General features: G+C 44.5%; 1 protein-coding gene across 2 annotated transcripts in view; it reads left to right on the top strand.

The window, feature by feature from the left end:
• The window catches only part of ct (homeobox protein, cut), a 56,115-nt gene that overhangs the window by 20,356 nt on the left and 14,011 nt on the right, over positions 1–21,748 (top strand). For both annotated transcript variants that reach the window (XM_017235956.3, XM_017235955.3), the window contains exon 2: positions 13,110–14,288. In XM_017235956.3, coding sequence (XP_017091445.2) covers positions 13,110–14,288 — 1,179 coding nt within the window. The remainder of the gene's footprint in view (positions 1–13,109; positions 14,289–21,748) is intronic.

Below are 21,748 nucleotides of genomic sequence, written 5' to 3'. Positions count from 1 at the left end.
TCAGGCTGCGATTTTATTTATACACCTATTTGTTTGGAAGAACTAAGACGACTGTACCAGCCAGGGACTGATAAGGTAGATCTTATCGGGTGTACTGTCGACCAATAGACGAAGCTTTACTTGACGCGTGATTACGTCTCTAAACAAATATGGCAGCTATATGTCTAGATATCTTGGGTATATACAACCCAACTTACTCTACCAGTCTGTGTCTTTTGGAAATATTTGAGAATTGCCACACAGACACATTAAGGCCTTTATAACACCTGATCCCGTTTAAAATTGATAAAAAACTCTAAAGGAATTTTTCGTTTTATAATTCTAATTATGATAATGATAATGATGATGATGATGATGATCTTCTGTTCTTGTTCTTCTGTAGATACAACTAATACCCTCTGCACAGATACAGATACAACAAGAAAGGAAAGCTAACTTCGGGCGGAGCCGAAGTTTATATACCCTTGCAGCTAAAACCGGATATATATCGCAAAAATCGGATATAGTTGGCCGATCCTTATGAAATTTGGTAGGATAGATCAAAATATAATCTGTACCAAGTTCCAGCTTTCTATCTTCAAAAACACAAAAGTTGAGTCATTTCCGATCGTTCAGTTATATGGCAGCTATAGGATATAGTCGGCCGATCCTAATGAAATTTGATAGGTTGGATCAACTAACCAAAAATAGAGTCTGTACTAAATTCCAGCTTTCTATCTTCAAAAACACGAAAGTTGGGTCATTTCCGATCGTTGAGTTATATGGCAGCTATAGGATATAGTCGGCCGATCCCTATGAAATTTGGCATGTCGTATTATTTTGCCAAAAATAGCTCTCATGTCAAATTTGAACTCTCTAACTCTAAAAACACCAAAGTTATACCATTTCCGATCAATCAGTTATATGGCAGCTATAGGATATAGTCGGCCGATCCCGGCCGTTCCGACTTATATACTGCGTGCAAAGGAAAGAAGGGTGTGTGCAAAGTTTCAAGACGATAGCTTTAAAACTGAGAGACTAGTTTGCGTAGAAACAGACAGACGGACAGACGGACAGACGGACAGACGGACAGACGGACAGACGGACAGACGGACATGCTCATATCAACTCAGGAGGTGATCCTGATCAAGAATATATATACTTTATAGGGTCGGAGATGTCTCCTTCACTGCGTTGCACACTTTTGGACAAAATTATAATACCCTCTGCAAGGGTATAAAAATACAGCTCAGGCAGTAGCACTCTCGCCTTGTGATTATTTTTTTATTCGTTCGTTTTTTTTTATATTTTTTTTTTTGGGAGCTTTAGATTTGATTTTATTTTTTGTCGTTTATCACAAATGCTGCGGCCATTGCGTGTTCACACATACATACACATACTCTCTATAATATATATATATATATTGTGGATTTAATGGGGAGGTATGTACCTCTCTTTTTTTTTTTTATTTTTTTTTCGCGCTCCGAGTATTTTGTCCAGCGATTATCTACATCAGTTGTTAATTGCTATTTGACGCGTTATATCGGCTACCGACGTATTCCGTATTCCGTATTCCGTATTCCGTACTAGGACTTGTATTAGAAATCTCTTGGCCACCATGGCGTATGCGTAATACCAGTTCTTGGAAGTGACTCAGTAGTGACTATAATTTTTGCCTCGTGGTGGTTATATAAAGATTTAAAGATTTTTAACTGTAAGAATTAATATTACTATATAATGAATCGAACTTTAAGTAATTTTGGATTTTTTTTCTATATCTTTTCAGGTAATATAACCCATCCTAGTTCTCGTTTTTGGATCTTGTAAGTTCTTGGAGCCTCCTTGGAGACTCCTTTTTCATTCATTTGCGTTTCATTCATGGGTCTTGGGTCCTCCTCCTCATCCTCCTGGAACAAAATATGTCAAAAACTTGTCTCGTCTGTCTGCCATTAGCAACTAAAATGCGTCCCGGCAACAAATACGCCCACGAACACGATGATCATCATCATCATTAACAGTTGGTAGAGGTTTTTTGGGCCAAGAGAAGGACTCACCTTAAATGTAATTTATGTCTTTGGTTCACAATAGAGCGATCCTTATCCCAGAAAGAGTTAGCACACGACTTGATTGCAGCTACTGTGCTGGCCAGATTCATTCAGTGCCTCAGGGTCTGTATCTACCTGCCCCTTGCCTCTGACCCTGCCCCTCGATTGAACGCCCCCGGAGACCAAAAAAAAAAAAGTATGTCGCCTTCATTAAATGCAAATTTCAATTATTTGCACAAATCAGGCGCACAAATCTGCCATAAAGCCACACGACGACGGAGACGACTCCGTCTGCCAGAATCAAGGGGAGAGAGGAGGGGGAAGGGGAGGAGGAACGCATTATTATCGAGTGCCACAAGGGCCCTACAACACTCCCCCGCACATTCAGAGCTCTGGCTCTGGCTCTGGGCTCTGGCACTGCTTTTATTATCGGGGCAAACAGGAAGAGCCATAATATAATTTATTGTATTAATGTTGTCCCGCATGCCAGCATCGTCATCATCCCGATCGCGAACGATCATCATCATCATCATCGTCATCATCATCATCATCAGCTCATCAGAGTTGGTTCAATGGCTGGCTCGTTTCATTGATACTCTGGGGGTACTCTCGTGGTACTCTGGTATTATTATTAATTTAAACATAAACATGGATTTCCTGTTTGGCCTTGTCAATATATATATATATATATATATGCAAAGCCCGCAAGAGGAATCCGACCTCGGCTTTGAGATTTTTTCTTTGTTTCGCGAAAAAAAAAACATAAAAAAGCCAAAAACATCGATCGGATTTCACATCTTTTTCGAAGTCTGGAAAGGAAATTAAATGAAGCTCTCTGAAGCCCCGGGTTTTTTTGGGGTTTGTCGTTTGTCTCGGATGCGTGGGAGCCTTCGATTTTCAAACTCTTAACCTTGAACTGACATTGACAAAAAAAAGAAGAAGAGTAAGTGTAGGCCTGACCCCAATACCCCTTTCGCGTAAACCTGCGCATGTTGTTGACAGGACAGGGCAGTCCTGTTGGGTTGGGGTTGGGTTTGGACCACTGGCCACTGCAATTGACACAATTTCACACACACACACACACACAGAGTGAGAGGGGGAGACAAGGCCGGCTGGGAGTGGGGTGGGGCAACCACAGCAGCAGCATACACATGCAATTGATTTGTACTTTGGGGTCAGAAGCATACCAAACATGCCAACGCAGGATGCCGAGAGCAACAGTTTGTCGCAATGCCACTCAGCCACCCAGTCATCCCAGTCATCCCAACCACCCAACCACCCACCACTCCTACCATTCTTGTGCGTAAAAACCGCAACACACACACACACACAGACACATAGAGAGTGTGGCATGCACCCATCGCCCACCCAATATCCCTTTTTTTGGAAGGAATTCTTGTCCGCGAATTTTTCGTTTTTAGGGATTTAGAGGGGGGTGGGGGAAGCCCACTCATTCCGGTTAGTCTTATTAATTGGCCACAGTGCCCCCACCCCCCCTGTCTGTCTGCCTCTCTTGTTCTTTCTCATCAATTAGTGGAAATCGAATTAATATTGTAATACTTTAATGAAATAATGCATGCACGCCAGACTCCTCAGTCTGTCTGTGTCTGCGGAGACGACACTTATTTATGCGGAACGACGATGGATGTACCCCCTGATGTACCCTCCCCCCCCTCAAAAACTAAAGTCGATAAAAATAAACAAGAGCAAGAGAGAGACACAGAACTAGTCTAGATGGGGAGGCCGGCCTGGTGTACTCCGTCCTGTGCGGGGGCCTGTAGAGGTACATAGATGCCACAAAAAGTGGCAAGGTGTGGAAAAACGCGAATATGCGAGAGAATATGCTAATTGCCAAAGGCTGGAGACCTCACTTTCTAGAAAAGTGTTGCCTTGTGGGCAACACATTCTTGGCAACAATACTTGGCTCTGTTGGCCCCGTTTATTCGAATTATTGGCAAAAATGCATAACGGCAAACAATTGAAAAGGCAATCAAGTGTTGGCCAAAAATATACACCCCTCTCTCTCCCCCCCCTTTCTGTCCCGGCGGCCAGTTCCTTCTTCATTACTCACTTTCTGGCAACACAACAACCACACTTGCCAATTAATCAAGAAATTCTTAAATAATTATTTGACTATTTTTATAGTGAAATGCAGGGGGGTGAGGGGGGGAGGGGGGCACATCAGTGGCTCACTCAATGGGGGCCAAAATAATCAAATCATAGGTACTGGCAGCACCCAGTAGATGCGCCACTGCATCCACCACGAGGATAAGGATCCTCGGTGCAGACAGCCGCTCTGGCTGACTGAGTGACTGGCACGACGACATCGTCTGTTGGAGTGTAAATTTGTTGTGCCTATACCACCCCTCCCCCTCTTACCCCTTACCCCTCCCCCCTTGACCCCTCCTCTAGTTTTGGTTATACTTTGTATGTAGTGTTAGTGTTTTTTTTTTGATAGAAGCAGATGCCACTATATAGTAGGCCCCCATGCACTTTTCGATTTTCATTTCTGTGATTTCTGCCGCCGTCTCGTTTCCTCATCTCGGCCCGGTATTGTTGTTGCAAAAATAACACAGCCAGCCAGCCAGTCAGTCAGTCAGACCCCCCCCCCCCTTCTTAACCCTCTCAACTCCCACTGGGGAGCACCACCCCCCCCTTTTTTCCCGCCGTACAAACAGATTTCTATGAAGCATTGCAGTTAGATGAGCCGTTTAGTGACAGTCAAGTCGTTGAGGGGGGGGGAGGCTGCCAAAGGGGGGAAAGGGGGGTAGCAGTGCGAATCAGTGGCATGCATTTAATGTACACATCTCTCTCTCTCTCTCTCAGTATATATATCGCGAGTGGCAGGCTGTAGAGCTGGCGAGTGCATTGCCATTGCATTTGCGGGTCGACTAATAATAATAAATATTTTTACAGAAATTAATTAAAAAAAGCAATGGTAGTGGTGGTGGTGGTGGTGATGGTAGTGGTGGTGGTTCTAGTGGTGGTAGTGATGGTACTGGCACAACAAAGCAAAGTTCTCTAGAAATGTGCTTTAAAAGCATGCTTTTCTTTGCTTTTCTTTCCTTTTCTTAAAGTTTCTTTTCCACCAAACTGAAGAAATTCAAGAAAACAAAGCCACTCCTTTTTGGGCAATTACTCAAATTCAAATTAAGTAGCACCCACACACAGATACACACATATACACACACACACACATGCTGTGAAAGCAGGACCCTCAATCACCCCTTTTTGAAGAAAATTCCGAAAATGCCGCAACTTGTCTCGTTTTGTAAATAACAAATCAGGCATTTATAAATGATGTGAGCATAAAATTTAGCGCCCTACCGCCCACCACCCACCCACTCAACCACCCCCAAGCCACCAGACCCAAGCCACCCAAGCCACCCAACCATCCCACTAAGCCCCAGTGGCAGGCAGGCAGGGCAGGCACTTGAAACAAAAAGCTAAAAGCAAAGGCAACTCTTTGGCAGCTGACAGCATCGTTGTTTCATTTTGGCAACAAAACTGTTCTTCCCCGCTTATCGAAAGGACTTTCCCACCCAACCATGCCACCACCCACTCTCCCCCTCTCCCAAGGACAACGACAACGTCTTGGCTTGGTTCGTCTCCTTCATACGTCTCTAATAAGACATGATTGTAATTAATTAAATTAATTCGTTTCGGTTTTAATACACGAAATGTTTTTCGATTTTCCCAGGCAGGATCCGAACCCAAACCGAGTCCAAGTCCTGGCTATGTCCTGGCAATGAGGAGGCACAAAAGGATTTTGGCAAATGAAAGCGAAAGATTTCTGATTTACGTTCTCAAATATTTGTTTGTCACACACTCTTCGGGGCTAAGCCAGAGAAAAGGTGAAGCGCCAGTGCCAGCCATCCCAGCCATTTCTAACTTCTCCAAGGATCTGCCACCCCCTCCCCACCCCCCCTCTCTGCACACTTGAAACTATAAAACGTTGTCGATTTTGATTAGGCAAACTTGACAGGGAACTTTAGGGCTTCCACCGTTGCCGTTCTCCGTCCGTCTCCATCGTCCTCATCGTCGTCGTCGTGGCTTTTCATTAAAAATGCCAACTGAGTTTTGTCTTTGGGGTTGCTTTAGTAGCACCAGGACACCATCTCCATCACCTCCTCCCAGGCCTGCCAAGGTTGCCTTGGTGCTCCATTCCGGCCTCTGGCATAATGAATTGACATTGATTGGAAATTTTGATTGAAAAAGGGTCGTCATAAGACGGGGAATTTGTTGTATCTACAAGCGCAAATAATAAATTGCTTCATTTTCGGTTTAATTAAGAGATTCTGGCCAAGATGAGGAGGAGTCCTAAGGAGTCCTGAGGCTCCTGATTCCTCCTGACTCCTGCCATCAACCACATTTATTGATTCGCCTTTTAGGCATTAATGCTTTCATTTATATTAATGCTATCTCAGTCTGATTAAAATGGACAACGGGTTGGATTAAGAGAAAAAAAAAAAAAAAAAGGATTATTAGGCTCATATCCAAGGACTTCAGTATCCTTTATCCCAGTACCCAGTAACTCTATATATGTTTTGTGGGCAACTGTACTCCATCATCATGTCCTTTTGTTTAACACAAAGAACTGAAAACTGAAATCATTAATTTCGTTTAGATTTTAAAATGTCAAATTTGTTTAATGGACAACCCTTAGGTAAGCCTCCTCCCACACCCACACCCACTCCCACACCCGTTCGTCCTTTTTTTTTTTTTATCCCCAACTGAAAGCATTTTGAGGCCCGCATAAAAATGTCAAAAATTACACACACAACACACATGTGTGTGTTTGTGTGGAAAAAGGTTTCTAATCATTATTTGTATGGCCTGGAAAACCCCCACACCCACACACCCACACAATGCCCACATATGAGTTATATTTATTTGTGTTTGTCTGGGCCCGGCTTGTGCCTTGACTTGCTATTTGGTCAGTGTAATGCTTAATTATTTACTTGCCAAAAAAAAAAAACAAAATACAAAAAAAGGCCTACTACTACAAGAGTGACCAGTGGACCCATTGTTCTCTGCCCCACTCATCCCATCCCAGGCCCACAAAAAAAGGGTCATCCACACCAATGTCGAGCGTTCATTTTTGATGTACGATTGGGTCTGTAACCGGGTGGGGGAGGGGTGGTCAGGCACCAAAAAAGGTATGCATACGTTATGTAATAATAAGGATAAGCCAAAAAATTATTATTACTTTTGGTCACTCAAGCAGGGTGGTAGGGGGGGTCTGGGCAGGGAGCAGGCCTCAGATGCGAAAGGGGTTGAGTTTTAAGTTTGGATTCCAGTTGGAATCTATGGAGGAGTTGCGAGAGGAGATTATTAATCACCCACCACCCACCACCTCCATTCTATGGATGATAAGCCTTTTTGGCAATTAGAAATCGTATAATATTGATGCTCCCCGCTCCCGTGTAATTGTATCTCATGGATGCGAAAAAAAAATGGAATGCCACACCCATTATAAAGATTCTTGGCTGACACTTTCCAGAGTCAGTGAGTCAGAAGGAGAAGGAACTTGAGTGGCGCCTCCAACCCCATCTTTCGTGACGCATTCAAAAATCGAAGCAAAAGCCCAAAAAAACGCCACGTCTCTCCGACTCTGCCACACGCATTAATCCTTTTTTCCAGCATCTTTTCACACACCAACACTAACATACTGCCATGTGTATGTGTGTGTATGGGTGTGTATGCGTGTGTGCCTAATATATAATCCTTTTTTCAGCACATCCTTTGAGCCTCATCTTCGTCAGCAGAAGCAGCTTCGCATATCAAAGCTAATTTATATTTCGTATAGCATACATTTGGGCGTGCTCGCACCCCCTTCTCACTCCCCCCCCCCCCCTCTTTTGAAATAAAAAACAAGCCCCCCCCTCAATGGGTCTGCCTCTGATTTTTGATAAGTAAATAGAGAATTTTATAATTTACATATGTGCTGGATACTGCTGACTGCTGGATACTGACTGCTGGCTGTTGGATGCCACATCGTGCGGGGGTGGCAATAAAAGAAACAGAATTTTAAATTGGAGAATATTAGTTGGTCCAGGGGAAGGGGGATGGGGCGATGGGAGGTAAGAGTGAGACTCGATATCCAACGGCATCTCATCCATGTGTACAGTTATGCATTTGCAGGCTCAGGCCAGAGGTCACTGGAGAGTCCTCACATGTCCATCTAGTCTTAGTCTCCTATGGGTCATAGCTCTTACCATATATGGTACCATCCGACTTCCATATCTTGCTCATTTCTTATCTGATCCTTGATAGGAATACCTTGAACGATTTGTACATCAATTCTGCATCATTTTGCATCAAAATATGAAGACCTAAAATTTTTCAGATTTTTTTCATGAATTTTCTCAAGAACCCTCTTGGAAAACCCCAAAAACCCACATATCACCCAATCCCAAGTCCATATCTCAGCCATTTCTTATCCGATTCTGGAAAGGAATACCACAATCGGTTTCTACATCAATTCTGCATCATTCTACATCAAAATATGGACTTCTAAAATTTTTCAGATTTTTTTCATAATTTTTCTTATGGATCTCTTTGGAAATTCCTCTAAATCCACATATGAGCCAATCTTAAGACCATATCTCAGCCAATTCTCAACCGATCCTTGAGAGCTATACCCCAATCGATTTGTACATTAATTCTTCACGATTCTACATCAAAATATAGAGCTATAAAATTTTTAAGATTTTTTTCATAAATTTTCTCAAGGACCCTCTTTGAAATACCCACAAACCCATATATCACCCAATTTTAAGTCCATATCTCAGTCAATTCTCAACCGATTCTTAAGAGAAATACCCCAATCGATTTGTACATCAATCCTTCATAATTCTACATCAAAATATAAAGACCTAAAATTTTTCAAATTTTTTTCAAAATTTTTCTCAAGAACCCTCTTAAAAATCCCCACAAACCCTTATAAGGCCCAATCCCAAGTCCATATCTCAGCCAATTCTCAACCGATTCTTAAGAAGAATACCCCAATCGGTTTCTACATCAATTCTCCTTCAATCTTGCATCAAAAAATGCAAACACAATATTCAAGAGATTTTTAAAACATTTTCTTTATGGACCCCCAAGAGACACCCCTTCAGAGGCCATGAGATTCCACGAGAGATGTGTATGTGTGAGTACGACTTTGGCTTCTCCTCCTTGGCTCGGTCTGAGCTCGTTTTGTGTTTCTTTTTTTTTTTTTTTGTGAGTGGGTGGTGATGGGGTGGGGGTGGTGGGTGGTTGGGTGGTTCGATGAGATGGCTTGCAGACAGGCCGGAGCTGCCACTCCGTATCTCCTATCTCCTTCGCTTTCGGGGCAGCATCAATACATCATTTTCGTCTTTTTCTCTCGCCGGATGAGTGGGGCTATGTGTGTGTGTGTGTTAGTTGTGTGTGTGTGGCACTCTTTTCATTTTGTTTGTTTTTGTTTTTTGTTGCATTTATGTTCCAATGGGGCAAGGGGGAGGGGCAGTGGCAGGGGCAGCTCTTCTCTTGCTCTGTTTTGGGTATTTTTTGTTTAATATTTAAATAAATAATTAGCAAAAAGGGATGTGTGTGTGTGTGTGTGTGAGTGGGAGTGTGTGTGTGTGGACATGTGTGTGCTCCCCCCCCCCCCCCCCCCCTCTCTTCTGTGTGCGTTGCTAATGATGTTTGAAATTGTAAAGCAAATGCAGAGGCATGCCCCGAATCTGAAGAATAATGCTGAGGGGCGTTGGGGGCTTCGAGGGTTATAATAAGGGGTTTACCCCAAGACTGGGGGGGGGGGAGGGTGATGCTGGAGTATTTAGCCAGAAGAAGAAGCAATTAATGGATAGCAGTTGAGCTGCTTAACTGCGCCATGCAGGGATTACAGGGACGAGTCTTGAGAGGAGGGAGGATGGGAGGGAGCCAAATATTATTGTGAATTACAGATCCTCGAAATGGGGAGTGATTCTTCTTCTTCTTCTGCCTAATGTGTGTGTAATGGTCCTGCACTCTCTCTTGCTGGCGAGGATTGGGGGTACCATCCCCCCCCATCAGCCGTGTCATGTCGTTTTCAAGGCGTTCAAGTGCCAGTCCTGGGAGGCACTCGTGGGGATTGTCAACCCACCCGGCAGCCGTCGTTCTCCTCCTCCCACGTAGCCGGCTTCAAAGCATAGTCCCGCGGGCAGCAAGGACCCTTCACAATATTGTTGCATTGATTTGCTTTGATTTATTGTCCAAAAACCGAAACCGAAACCAAAACCGCACAATGCAGCCGCGTTAACCCTTTCCAGGACAGCTACCCTTTTTTTTTTGTTGTAGGCAAGCAAGGGTTGCTCAACCTCATCCCCCCCCCTCTGACATATAAAAAACAAGAAAAAGGAACGCAGGCTGGCACTCGAGCTTAAGTTGAAGCACAATTCATAACATTGCCTCCATACTAATTACAAAAAGTGCTCGCTGGAACTCCTTCGTCGAACCCGCCGAGTCCTCGAAAGCTGCACTTGGAGAAATATTTGGCAGGAAGTCCTTATCCAGTGGCTAGTAGGAGGTTATTCTCTTTTTTTTGTTCAGTGTAGAGCAGTTCGCGGGTCTCGAGGCACAGGCTCACTTCAGACAAACAGCTTGAGACAATGCCGCATGCTGCAGCTCCAGAGCTAGGAGAGAGAGGGGGGTGGAGAGATGGTGGGGTGGTGGCATGCAGAGTTGACATGTGCCAAGCACACGACAATTGCGAGCAAACAACTCTACACACACATGCCGCCAACAGCAAACATGGAGGGAAAATAAAGCCTCGAAGTTGAAGTTAGAGGCCCGGCAGGACATCCCACTCCCCCAGTCCCCACTCCCCAGTCCCCAGTCCCCAGATCCAGGTCCAATAGTAGTGGCTACAGTTTCGGGACCAGTGCCATTAATTGGTTGGCTCTAGCGGTGGTACTACTCCATCCTCGAGCCTAATTTCGGGTTTTGAAAAGAATCTGAAGGGGGGCTGGCTGGCTGGCTGGTATTCCGCTTAACATTTTTGGCTTTCGGCCCCGTTTTTCACTTTTTTTGGATTTGGAAGAGAGGTCCTTTGAAGTGGCAACCGGGCAAAAATATTAAATGAAACCCGAAAATAAAAGGGCTCTGGTCCAGGTCCGCTAAAAGGGTGCTCAATACGTATAAGCTGACCACACACACGGTCGCCGGCCCCGGCCCATTGAGTGGCCAAAAAAAAAAAAGGAAGCCCAAAACCCACTCCAGGCCCAAAAAAAAAAAAGAATCCCGTCCGCCAAAGCCACCCGCATTTTAGTTAATTAACTCATTTGGTTGGCAACTGGGCCAGAGCTTTCCTGGGCTAGCATTAATTGATTTGGACGAGTCCTGCGATGGTTGGAGTCCTCTAGGAGAAGAGGAGGAAACTATTTCCCAGGCAAAAACCCCACGAAGCTGGACACAACAAGTGTCGGCATTCCCACGAGGATTTCGTCGCTGATCGATTTCGGACGCAAAAAGTCAGCCAAGAAACGACTGGACGACTGGAGGACAGGACGACTGGAGGACTAGAAAGTGAGAGCGAAAACCGAAAAGTATCCTCGCCATTATGAAAACAATTTTCAGGCTTAAGCAGCTCACGAAAACGAAAACAAACGTTCGTTTCGGCCGGTTCGGCGCTCTCAGGTCTCAGAACAGAGCAACCACTGAGCCCCCCCCCCCCCCAAGCCACAGAGCCACCCACTCTCCCACCCACCCACTAAAGTCTGGCAGACCCGCGTGTCTGGCATTCAAGTCTCAGACGAAGGACGATACAAATGCAGCCTCCCCCTTCGCCTGCTGTCTGTTGTTTGTACTTAAGAGCTTTTAAATATCATAAATATATATATATATATATATATCTGTAGATGGGTCCTGTCCCATCCACCACCCACTCCTTCCACCCATTCGATTCGTAATGAGAACGATGATGTTGACAAATATGCCCCAAGGAGAGATGGGTTAGTCATTAGGACTGAAGACGGGCGGGTGGGCTAGATGGATGATATCGGAAAAAGTTAAATATTTTTAAATAAAAATAATATACATACTCCTACCGATTTTCCCGACAAACACTTTTCTAACACTTCTTCAATCCTGGGGGGGGGGCGGGTGTACGCTTTAAAATCGAATCTCCCAGTCTTGGTGTTTCAGTAACGACTTCCTGAGTTCCAGGCTTCTTGGAGCTTGGAGCTTGGGACTTGGGCCAGCAAAGGGCTTAACAGTCATAGCAGGACTAGCCCATCGACTAATTTCCAAAGTTCTTTATTGCCTGCAACGCCCCGAAAGGATACCCAGCTCCTGCACCAGCTCCTGCTCCTGTTCTTTGGTTGCTTCCGGTATTTATACAAATAAAATTGCTCCCAAAAAACCCCAAAAAAGCTAAAAACCAACCAACAAGTACAAATCAACAGAAAATCGAAGCGCCAAGAGCACCAGAAGTCATTGCCATTTCGGGCTATGGAGCTATGGGGGTTTGGGGCTTTGGGCTTAGGTCGTTGCATGGGAGGCCTTAAAAACTTGGGTCTAGATGGCTGGATCCCCAGACTAATTTGCCAAAAAAGTTTGCACCGCATATTTTTGTAACCTTCTTGGGGAAGCAGTTTAGTCCTGGTGTTCTGGTGTCCTGGTGTCCTGGTGTGTTGTTGTTTTAATTTCGATTCCACAATAAAAAAAAAAAGAGAAAGAAAAGGTCAACTCTAATAGGAGGGAAAATTTTCAAGTTGGCTTATCGATACGGGGACGATAAACTATAAATTGTGTTTGGAGTCCTGGAGCTTGCTTGGAGTTTTTATTGCCCAGAACCAGGATATTTCCAGACCCAGCTAACCCCCAATCCTCAGTATCCTGGTAGGTTTGGTTGGAAAAGTTTCTGCAACGTATTAATTTGGCCAAATTTAACCCGTAATGACTTTAAAAGTAAAATTAATGAGGGTCGATAGTTTTTGGTTGAAAAAAGTTTTTTCTGGAGCGGCAATGGCAGCATATGTGGCTGACACAAGGTCCTTTTGTGGGGGGATTACCCCCCATCCCTACTACTATTAAAATCCAAGCTAACCATCACCCACCCCCCTTCTTTTTTTTTTGCAGCGCGCTACCCTGGCCGAGAAGGAAGTCAATACCCTGAAGGAGCAGCTATCCACCGGCAACAGTGATACCCTCACCACCACCACCACCAACAACAACAACAACAACACAAGCACCGATAACAGCGATACACCAGCAGTAGGAGCAGGATCTACCACAATTAAAAACGAGGAAGAACAGGCAGGAATCTTGGAGAGCCTGGAGCATATAACGCTGCAACAGCAGCAACAACAACAACAACAACAACAACAACAACAGCAGCAGCATCTCAACGGCGGCAGCCTGCTGGCGAACGCGGCGGCGAGTGCCAATACGCCGTCGCCCTCGCCGCCGTTGCTCACCGCCGAGCAGCAGCAGCAGTTGCAGAGCAGCCTGCAGCAGGGCGGCGGCTGCCTTAATCCAAAGCTCTTCTTCAGCCACGCCCAACAGATGATGATGGAGGCGGCAGCAGCGGCGGCGGCAGCAGCAGCAGCCCTCCAGCAACAGCAACAGCAGGAGGAGGAGTCCGACCATGTGACGACCGATCAGGTGACCCGCACAGGAGCCTCTGAGGTGGCGACAGCCAGCAGTAACCTTAATCATAGCACAGCCCAGGAGGACGATGACGATGACGACGAGGAGGAGGGCGAGGAGGATGAGGCCGAGGACGAGGTGGAGGATGAGGAGGAGGACAATGCCTCGATGCAGTCGAATGCCGATGACATGGAGTTGGACGGAACGGGAGCCGGGGCCGAGACGGTCGCCCCCAGAACTGAGCCAAGAACTGAGCAGGTGGAGGCGGAGGAGCTGGTACCGGACAAGGAGGCGGCGGCGGCGGAGGCTAGCCTACCCATTACCGTTAGCAATAATCACACCAGCGACAGCAGGAGCGAGGATGCCACCGAGGAGCAACAGCAGCAGCAGCGGATGGCGGGTGCCGAGGATGAGGATGATTGCGCCAACAACAACAACAACAACAACAATACCAATTCCACCAGCAACAACAACAACAGCACCACCAGCACTGCCACCACTCCTGGCAATGCCAACAACACTAATACCAACAACAACAACAACAACAACAGTAGCAGCAATAACAACAACAACAACAACAACAGTGGCAACAGCGAGAAGCGCAAGAAGAAGAATAACAACAACAACAACGGCCAACCCGCCGTCCTATTGGCCGCCAAAGATAAAGAGGTGAGTTCTGGATAAATCCTTAAAAAATATCCTTCCTGGGAGGTCATATATAGGAGAACCCCCTGCCCCACCCCCTGGATCAGGTATCCTGGACAGGATACACAATTACCCAACGCAATGAAATGTAAAACCGTTAAGATTAGACAAACGTCGCCCCCCCCCACACCACCCACAGCATTCCAGGACTATCCCGCATCCATTCCTCGCGAAAGGATGCAAGGATGGCAGAGGAATTCCGACCGCAGACGCCGACTGACCCGCCCCACACCCCGCTCTCCCTGACCAGCACGCACAATTGAGGAAACACTTGCACAAACAAACAAACACCCCCCTAACCTACCACCCCCTCCCTGCCAATGTCCTTGTCCTTGTAATTTTTTGGCCAAACACCGAAGCGGAAAAAAAAAAAAAAGTTGGCCAGGTCGAGGGGTGGTCAGGGGGGTCAGGGGAATGGCAAACAAATGAGCGGCGAAAAAAAAAACGCCACTTTTGACTTCTTCCTTGGGCGCCCAAGACAGGAAAGACCCGTCCTGGGAGGATAAAAAGGACGAAAAAAAAAGCGGGCCAAGAAGGGTTCTTCTCCCGCCAGTGGGGATTCGAAACAACAACAGGGAGTCAGGAGTCAGGACTCAGGGCTCAGAAGTTTCAAGGAAAACTTTTTCCCCAAAAAAAAAAAAAAGGACACCGAACCGTATGCGGTTGCCGGGGTCCTGGTCTAAGGACACTGAATCCTGGCACGGGGGTGTAAAGTGATATCATTAAAATATTGACAAGACAATTTTTACGCCTACGAATTTGTTGAATGCCTTTGTTTACACGACTGGAGCTGGGAGCACCCCTCATTCCCCCGAGGGTATAGTAGTAGCATAAGTCCTTGCAATCTCCCTAATGCAAGGACTACACCACCACCACCACCCCTTTTTTTTCCTGGCCAGAATTCAGGACTTTGGCTGAGTGAAGTGCGGCTGAAGAAGGCATCCATGTCCCAGGAAGGAAGGAAGGATGATGCATTTTTTTGCAACGTCAATCGAAATCATTTGCCATTAAGTGCAGGTGGTTCCATTAGCAACACCCCCTGTTAGGTGTCCTCCAGGAGGAGGAGGAACTCCCTTTTCTTTAATGTTTTGCAGCTTCCTTCCACCCACCTTTGGTAGCTCTGCTTTCTTATTTGAAATCCATTAAAAGCTATTTCTGTTTGGGGGGCTCATTAGTTTGATTACTGGCGCCCATAATACCCCCCACCCTTACCATCCCCTCTTTCTATATAGCCCCTGACCCCAAGAACAGCTGTGATAAATGCACTCGCCTGACAACTAAATCACTTATGGCCGCAGACTTTGGATTTATCTGCTACACATGTTCATATTTATGCGACAATATTTTTGGATGGTTGGATGGAGGATTGGAGGAGCAGCACCCAGAAGATGATCGACAGTCGAGTGGGAAACTCTTTTGGGGGGGGGGAAATGATGTTAAATGGAATTGCAACAGTTGTTTGTTGTTAGAACCGATTCCCGAGTCCGAGTCTCGAGTCCCTAGTCTCGGGCCAACTGTCTGCGTTTGTTTTGGCTCTATATATATATGTTTATTTTTTCGCAGAAGTGCACTTTTATAGACAAAGTGCTATACCGTATGGCCCAGACGCCCAGAGTTCCTCCAAAAATAACACATAATCGAAATGGCAAACAGCAAAAAATTAAACGCCTCTTGACAGCAAAAAAACAAACAAAAAACAAACAAATTAGCAAACAAAGCAAAAGTAGTACATAGTACTAACTTCCGCTATGATTTTTTAGCATTTTTTTTTTGGTTTTTTTAGTAATAGTTTCTGACACGTTCATACCATTCCAATTTCAATTCTGATAGTATATTTTATTTTTTTTATCACGCGGCAAACAAAAATAAGCAACACATGCGGAACAAAAAAAGTATTTTATTAAAAAAAACTCAACCGCATCTATGTGTGTTTGGTTTTTTATATTTTTTTTTTTTTTTTATCTGGCTCGACTCTCATATATTTATAGAATTTCTTTATCGGCATATATTGCCACATAAATATATATTTATTTTTTTATATGGAAACCACCGCCTGGGAAACCGCCAGATTTAGTTGTTTATCCTAACACCAGCACTAGTTACCAGCACCAGAGACCGGAAGTGGTGGATCAACTCGATTCGATTTCGTATTCGAGCTCTTATCATAATTTTTTTTTGGCAGTATTTGTTTCCATCGACGTCAGAGATCCAAAAATATTTGAACAAAAAAAGTACACGCTCCAAATGGAGACAATGGATAATGCAGAGATCGGTGCTGGGAAATCCATCCAAGACTAACGCGCAAAACTTGGTTCTAAAATTAAACCCCAACCCCGGATCAGTTGTTCAAATAAAGCCACAACCACCACCGATCGATCCAAGCAGTATCGCCCCCCAAAAAATATGATTAGTATTAGAACTCGCCCTCGATTCTAAAATATTCTAATCAAGAATCAAGAAGACTCTTAATCTATTCGTAGCTCAATTATATTTTGATTGTTTTGTGTTTTATTAATTTTTTATTTGAGGCTTGTTTATGATTAGGAAGCTTTGGTCGGTAGCCTTCGAATCGATCTGTCACTTTTTAGTATCAGATCCATGCCAATCGAAGCAGAAGTTTCTTTGAACATTCTCTAAATCGGAATATGGAACGGGTGAGTCTGCCGATCTGCCGACTATATAGTACATGTACATACAACTGCAATTATTCAATTCATATCAATCAGTCTCTATATAGTTTACTGGAGACATTGAGCTTAGTTTAGTTGGGTCTCTGGTGGTTATGGTTATGGTTGCGGCTTCTGGCTTATCTGCCTTTCTGTATATATTTGTCGATGTCGCAATGCTGATTAAAGTGAAAAAAAAACACACATTCATTATCATTCGAGAATATATATATATATATACAAACAGACAAGCATTATATCCACTCAGGCCTATCCCCTCCCTCCATTTCTCTCGACCAATTGCGGATAAATTCAATTTATTTATCGCATATGGATTCCGATCAGCCGTCTCTATCTCTCTTATATATCTCTCTATATAACTATCTCTCTCTGTCTCTCTCTGGCTCATCATCATGATCTCGTAGCGTAATGGGTAATGTGTGATTTTGATTTTTTTAAATTGATTATTTCCTTATTTTCGTTCGTTTGGCTTTTTTTGTTCAATTGGGGATTGTGGCACAGTTGCATTCAGTTTAGCTTCTAGTCTATAGTCTATCTCTTGATTGTGGATCGAGGCTATATAGAGAGAGGGAGGGGGGTTGACATACGCCCACTATCCTCTAATTAAGGGCAACCAGGTGGCAAGTTGTGCCTGAATGGATGGCCCAGTCTCATCCAAATCTTGTAGCCATTAGTCTTACGGAAATTAGCATTTCAATTAGCAGCAGCCCCAAGACCTGTCATCTTTATTAATTTTCCATCAAATTGAGTTTGTCTGGAATTTGGCAATTAATTAAACAAGAAGATATGATAGATATTTAGATATCTAAAAAAAAAAAAAGATTAAGACAGACAATTGATTTTAAATGTAAAATGCCATAAACCCCAAAATACTCATCATTATGGGTTGGCCATCAAGGCCAGGCAGGACAATTCCAACCAGGACAATTAAAAAAAAAAGGCCAGGATATAAAATCGTCCCTGACTTTAATTAGTTTGCCACCCAAATGCCCCCTCGATTTTTTTTTGGTCATCATTCTCGTATCTTAACGCAAATTAAACGTCTTTGAAATAATTGGACCAGTGGTTTTGGTATTTTTTTTTTTTTTTTGGGGGGGAGTCTATATAGCCTCATCCCTCTAAGGGTGGACAATTAAAATAATCCTGGAACTGGAACCATAAAATCGTCATCGTCATCATCAGAAGGAGGCGAGTTAATCGATGCACAGACAGACACCGCACCGAGGGCGGGCGAAATTCAATTAGAACTTCAACGCTGATGTTTTAAATCGAATTACGGTCTGAAGGACATTCAGGCTTTAGTTGCAAGCTATACCTCTCCCTCTACCTCTCCCCCTCCCTCTCTCCTTTAAGTAGCTTTATGTGTTGCAGTTTGCAGACACCTGCCCCCAAAAAATACCAAAAAAAGCCAGTGAGTCGAACAAAAAGGACACACTGGCAAAACGGAAGGAAGTTGAAACCATTAGAAGCTGAACCCTGAAATCTGGAGGCAGTACCACCTCCTCCTCCTCCTTCTTCTTCTTCTTCTAGCTTTTGTGTCCTTTTTTTTCGGTTCATATTTTTATATTTTTTGACAAAAAAAAAAAAAAGGCAAAGGCTCACAAAACAATGACAGACCAGGATGCAGGATCATCAGGCAGGACTCGTCCTTACGAATGTTTGCTCGAGAGATGTTGATTGGCATGCAAGAGAGGCGGGGGGGGGGGGAGGGGAGGGCATGTCCTTCATGCGGGCCAAAAAGGGAATCACAAACAGGAGACCTGGAGACCTGGAGACCAGAGCGCTGCTCTGCGCTCATAAATTATTGTCTAGACTATGATTTTAACGTTTTTTGATTATGAAAGTCCTCGAAGCAGAGAGGTCCTTCTGCCTTACCCTCCTTACCCCCCTCCTCTCCCCCCTTAAGCCAAATATATATAAAATAAAATTCGCTGGCATATCCTTTCTGTTATCCAACCAACGGGTGTTTTTTGTCCTTTTTTTTGTGTGGGGGTACAGATATCATATCAATAAGCAAAAGGATTAGACATGTGACTGGGCGCGCGGACCTCAACCTCAACCTCAACCACCTCCCCCCTGGTGAAGGACCTACCTTTTTGGGTCGCCGGTGGAGTGCTTATCGACAAAAAATACAAAATATATATTTTTCCTCAAACCTGATTTTGGTCCTCCATCCTGGATTCTGGTTCCTGGAAGTGGAAACAACATTTTATTTCCATTTTTTGGCATTTTTTGGCAATATATGAATAAAAGTCAAGTTCACATGCGGCCAAGGGGGGCGGGGTAGGGGTTGGCCAGACAATTATTAAGCAAAAGTTTAACGAATTAGAAACAAAAAAAGGGGGGGCTGCATGGGGGATGGATTGGGGGGGGAGCGAGTTTGATTAAAAATATACACCATCATGTGGGAGATGTGGCAGGTGGCAGGGGGCAGGGGGGGGGCAACTCTTGGCAACAGAGCCTTCAAAAGCCTTTAATTTCCCTTCAAAAGTCCTTCCACCCCCCCTTCTAACTACCCCTCCCCCGCCCCTCAAAACAGACAATAAAATCGAAACATAAATCGAAAATTGTAAAATTCAAATGAAAGACTAAGAGAGGGGAGGGGGGTTGGGGTACGCAAGTCTTGAAAGAAAAGGGGGTAGGGGGTGGTGCCAAGGAAGATTCCACCCGCTGTGCTAGAGTGGGGAGGGGGGGAGGGGAGTAGAAATGGTCCTGGGAATTGTAAAGCTGTCAAATTTTAATTACAAAACTTTATAATCCAAAAAATACAAGGCAAAAGGGGTATAGAGGGGGGTACAGGGCGGGGGGCAAGACGCACAAAAAGACATGGGGAGGCGCCACCTTCAAGGCACTCCTTGCCACCAAATCAATTCAATAACTCCACCAAAAGGGTGTGCGTGAGCAAGTGACTGACTGACTGACTGAAGTATTGCCTACCACCCGATTTTGAATTAGAATTTGAATTAGAACCCTCCCTTTTGATATAAATAATGCTAGGTATTTGAAGAACTTGAAAGATATAGAAAGGAAGAGAGATATCGGACATATGTGACCTCTTTCAGGGTCTTTGTTTCTTTTTCTGTTTGTCTTTTATTATTTTTTGAATTAGCACCCCCCCTTTTGATATAAATAATGCTAGGTATTTTAGGAACTTAAAAGATATAGAAAGGAAGAGAGAGCAGATATCGGTTCCCAGGTCCATACATATGTGACCTCTTTTGGGGTCTTTGTTTCTTTTCTGTTTGTCTTTTTTTATTTTTTATTTATTTTTTTTATTATTATTTTTTTTATTTGCATTTCTTGTGATATTCTTTGTTATCTTTTGTTGCAAATTGCCGACTGGGGCTTTGCCAGTTGCCAGTTGCAGCTTAGACCTCCGAGCTCCAAGCTCCGAGCTCCGAGCCTTGGCGTCAAAGCTCTGGGGTGCACTTGGCAGATGCCCTTCTCGTCCTGCCCCCCCCTTTGAATCCTTTGCCAACACTTGAAACAATCAAAAATCAATGACAAGCTCACACACATACACACATACACAGTTGACGACATTGAGACGCACCACCCACCACCACCCACCCAGTGGCTTCCTCATTTGTCTTTTGGCTTTTTGGAAATTAACAACAGAGAGTCGTTGAGTCAACCACCCACCTAGCCACCCGGCCACCCGGCAGCTTCTACAGGCAAAAGTTACCCCTTTTTTTTTTTGCTGTAGCTATCTCTATCCATCACTCCTGCCAGCCGCGTCCTGTCTCCTGCCTCCTCATCCTGTCTCCTGCCTCCTCATCCTGGAGAGATCCTTCTAGGCAGTCATATATATATTTTAAAATTTTTATGCCCGAATGAATTTTAATTCCTTTGACGGTTGCCTCTCACTCTGGGATCTGGTCTATGGCAGCTGACGTCCTGGTGGAAAAAAAAAAGGATATACTCGATGAGAGTGTGTGTGTGTGTGTGTTAGAGTGTGTGTCAGTGTGTGTGTCAGTCTGTGTCTCAGTGTGTGTCTTTGATTGCTTATTGTTAATTTGTATTTGTAGATTGTAGAACGATGCTGCCTCTCGCTGATTAAACCCTTTTTTTACAAACCCCACCCACTCACCCACCATCCGCCCTTGGGCTCATATGGAAAACACACATACATATATATATATATATATATAGAGGTCCTGTGGGGTAGGACAGACTGTGGAGACAGACGCATAACCTTAATTCCTTTTGGCATTTTGTGCTTCCTTCGTCTTTTGCCTTGGAGTGTTTGTTATTGTTGTGTTCCTGCCACTCCCCCTGTCCCTGCCACCCCCCACCAAACAAGGATACATGTGCGTGTATTGACTTGCTTTGTCAATTGTTATGCAAAGGATACACACTGGTTTGAGGGGGGGGGCAGGCCACTTTTGGGCTTCGACTTCGGCCTCGGCTTCAGCCTCGGCTTTTGGGCTGCTTGGCAATTTTGTTAATTACAAATCGTTTGCCTTGGTCTGCTAGCTGTTACTAATGTCCTGTCCCTGCCCCACAACATACCCCTCTCCATACCCCTCATATCCCTGTCCAACCCGTCCGAGAAAAATGTAAATTTTCATAATTTTCACAGTCAATACAGGGAGACCGAGACGTCTCTATAGGACTGTCTATAGGACTTCTATGCAAAATATTTGTTATAGTTTGTTTGATTGCCAACCTACCTCCTCCTCTCCCCACCTGCCACCCCCCTCGTGGCAAGCATCAACCACAGAGTGTTGCAGAAAA

The sequence above is a fragment of the Drosophila bipectinata genome, chromosome XL, assembly GCF_030179905.1.
Source record: "Drosophila bipectinata strain 14024-0381.07 chromosome XL, DbipHiC1v2, whole genome shotgun sequence".
In the NCBI taxonomy this organism is placed as follows: domain Eukaryota; kingdom Metazoa; phylum Arthropoda; class Insecta; order Diptera; family Drosophilidae; genus Drosophila; species Drosophila bipectinata.
This window is presented reverse-complemented; position numbering and strand designations above follow the sequence as displayed.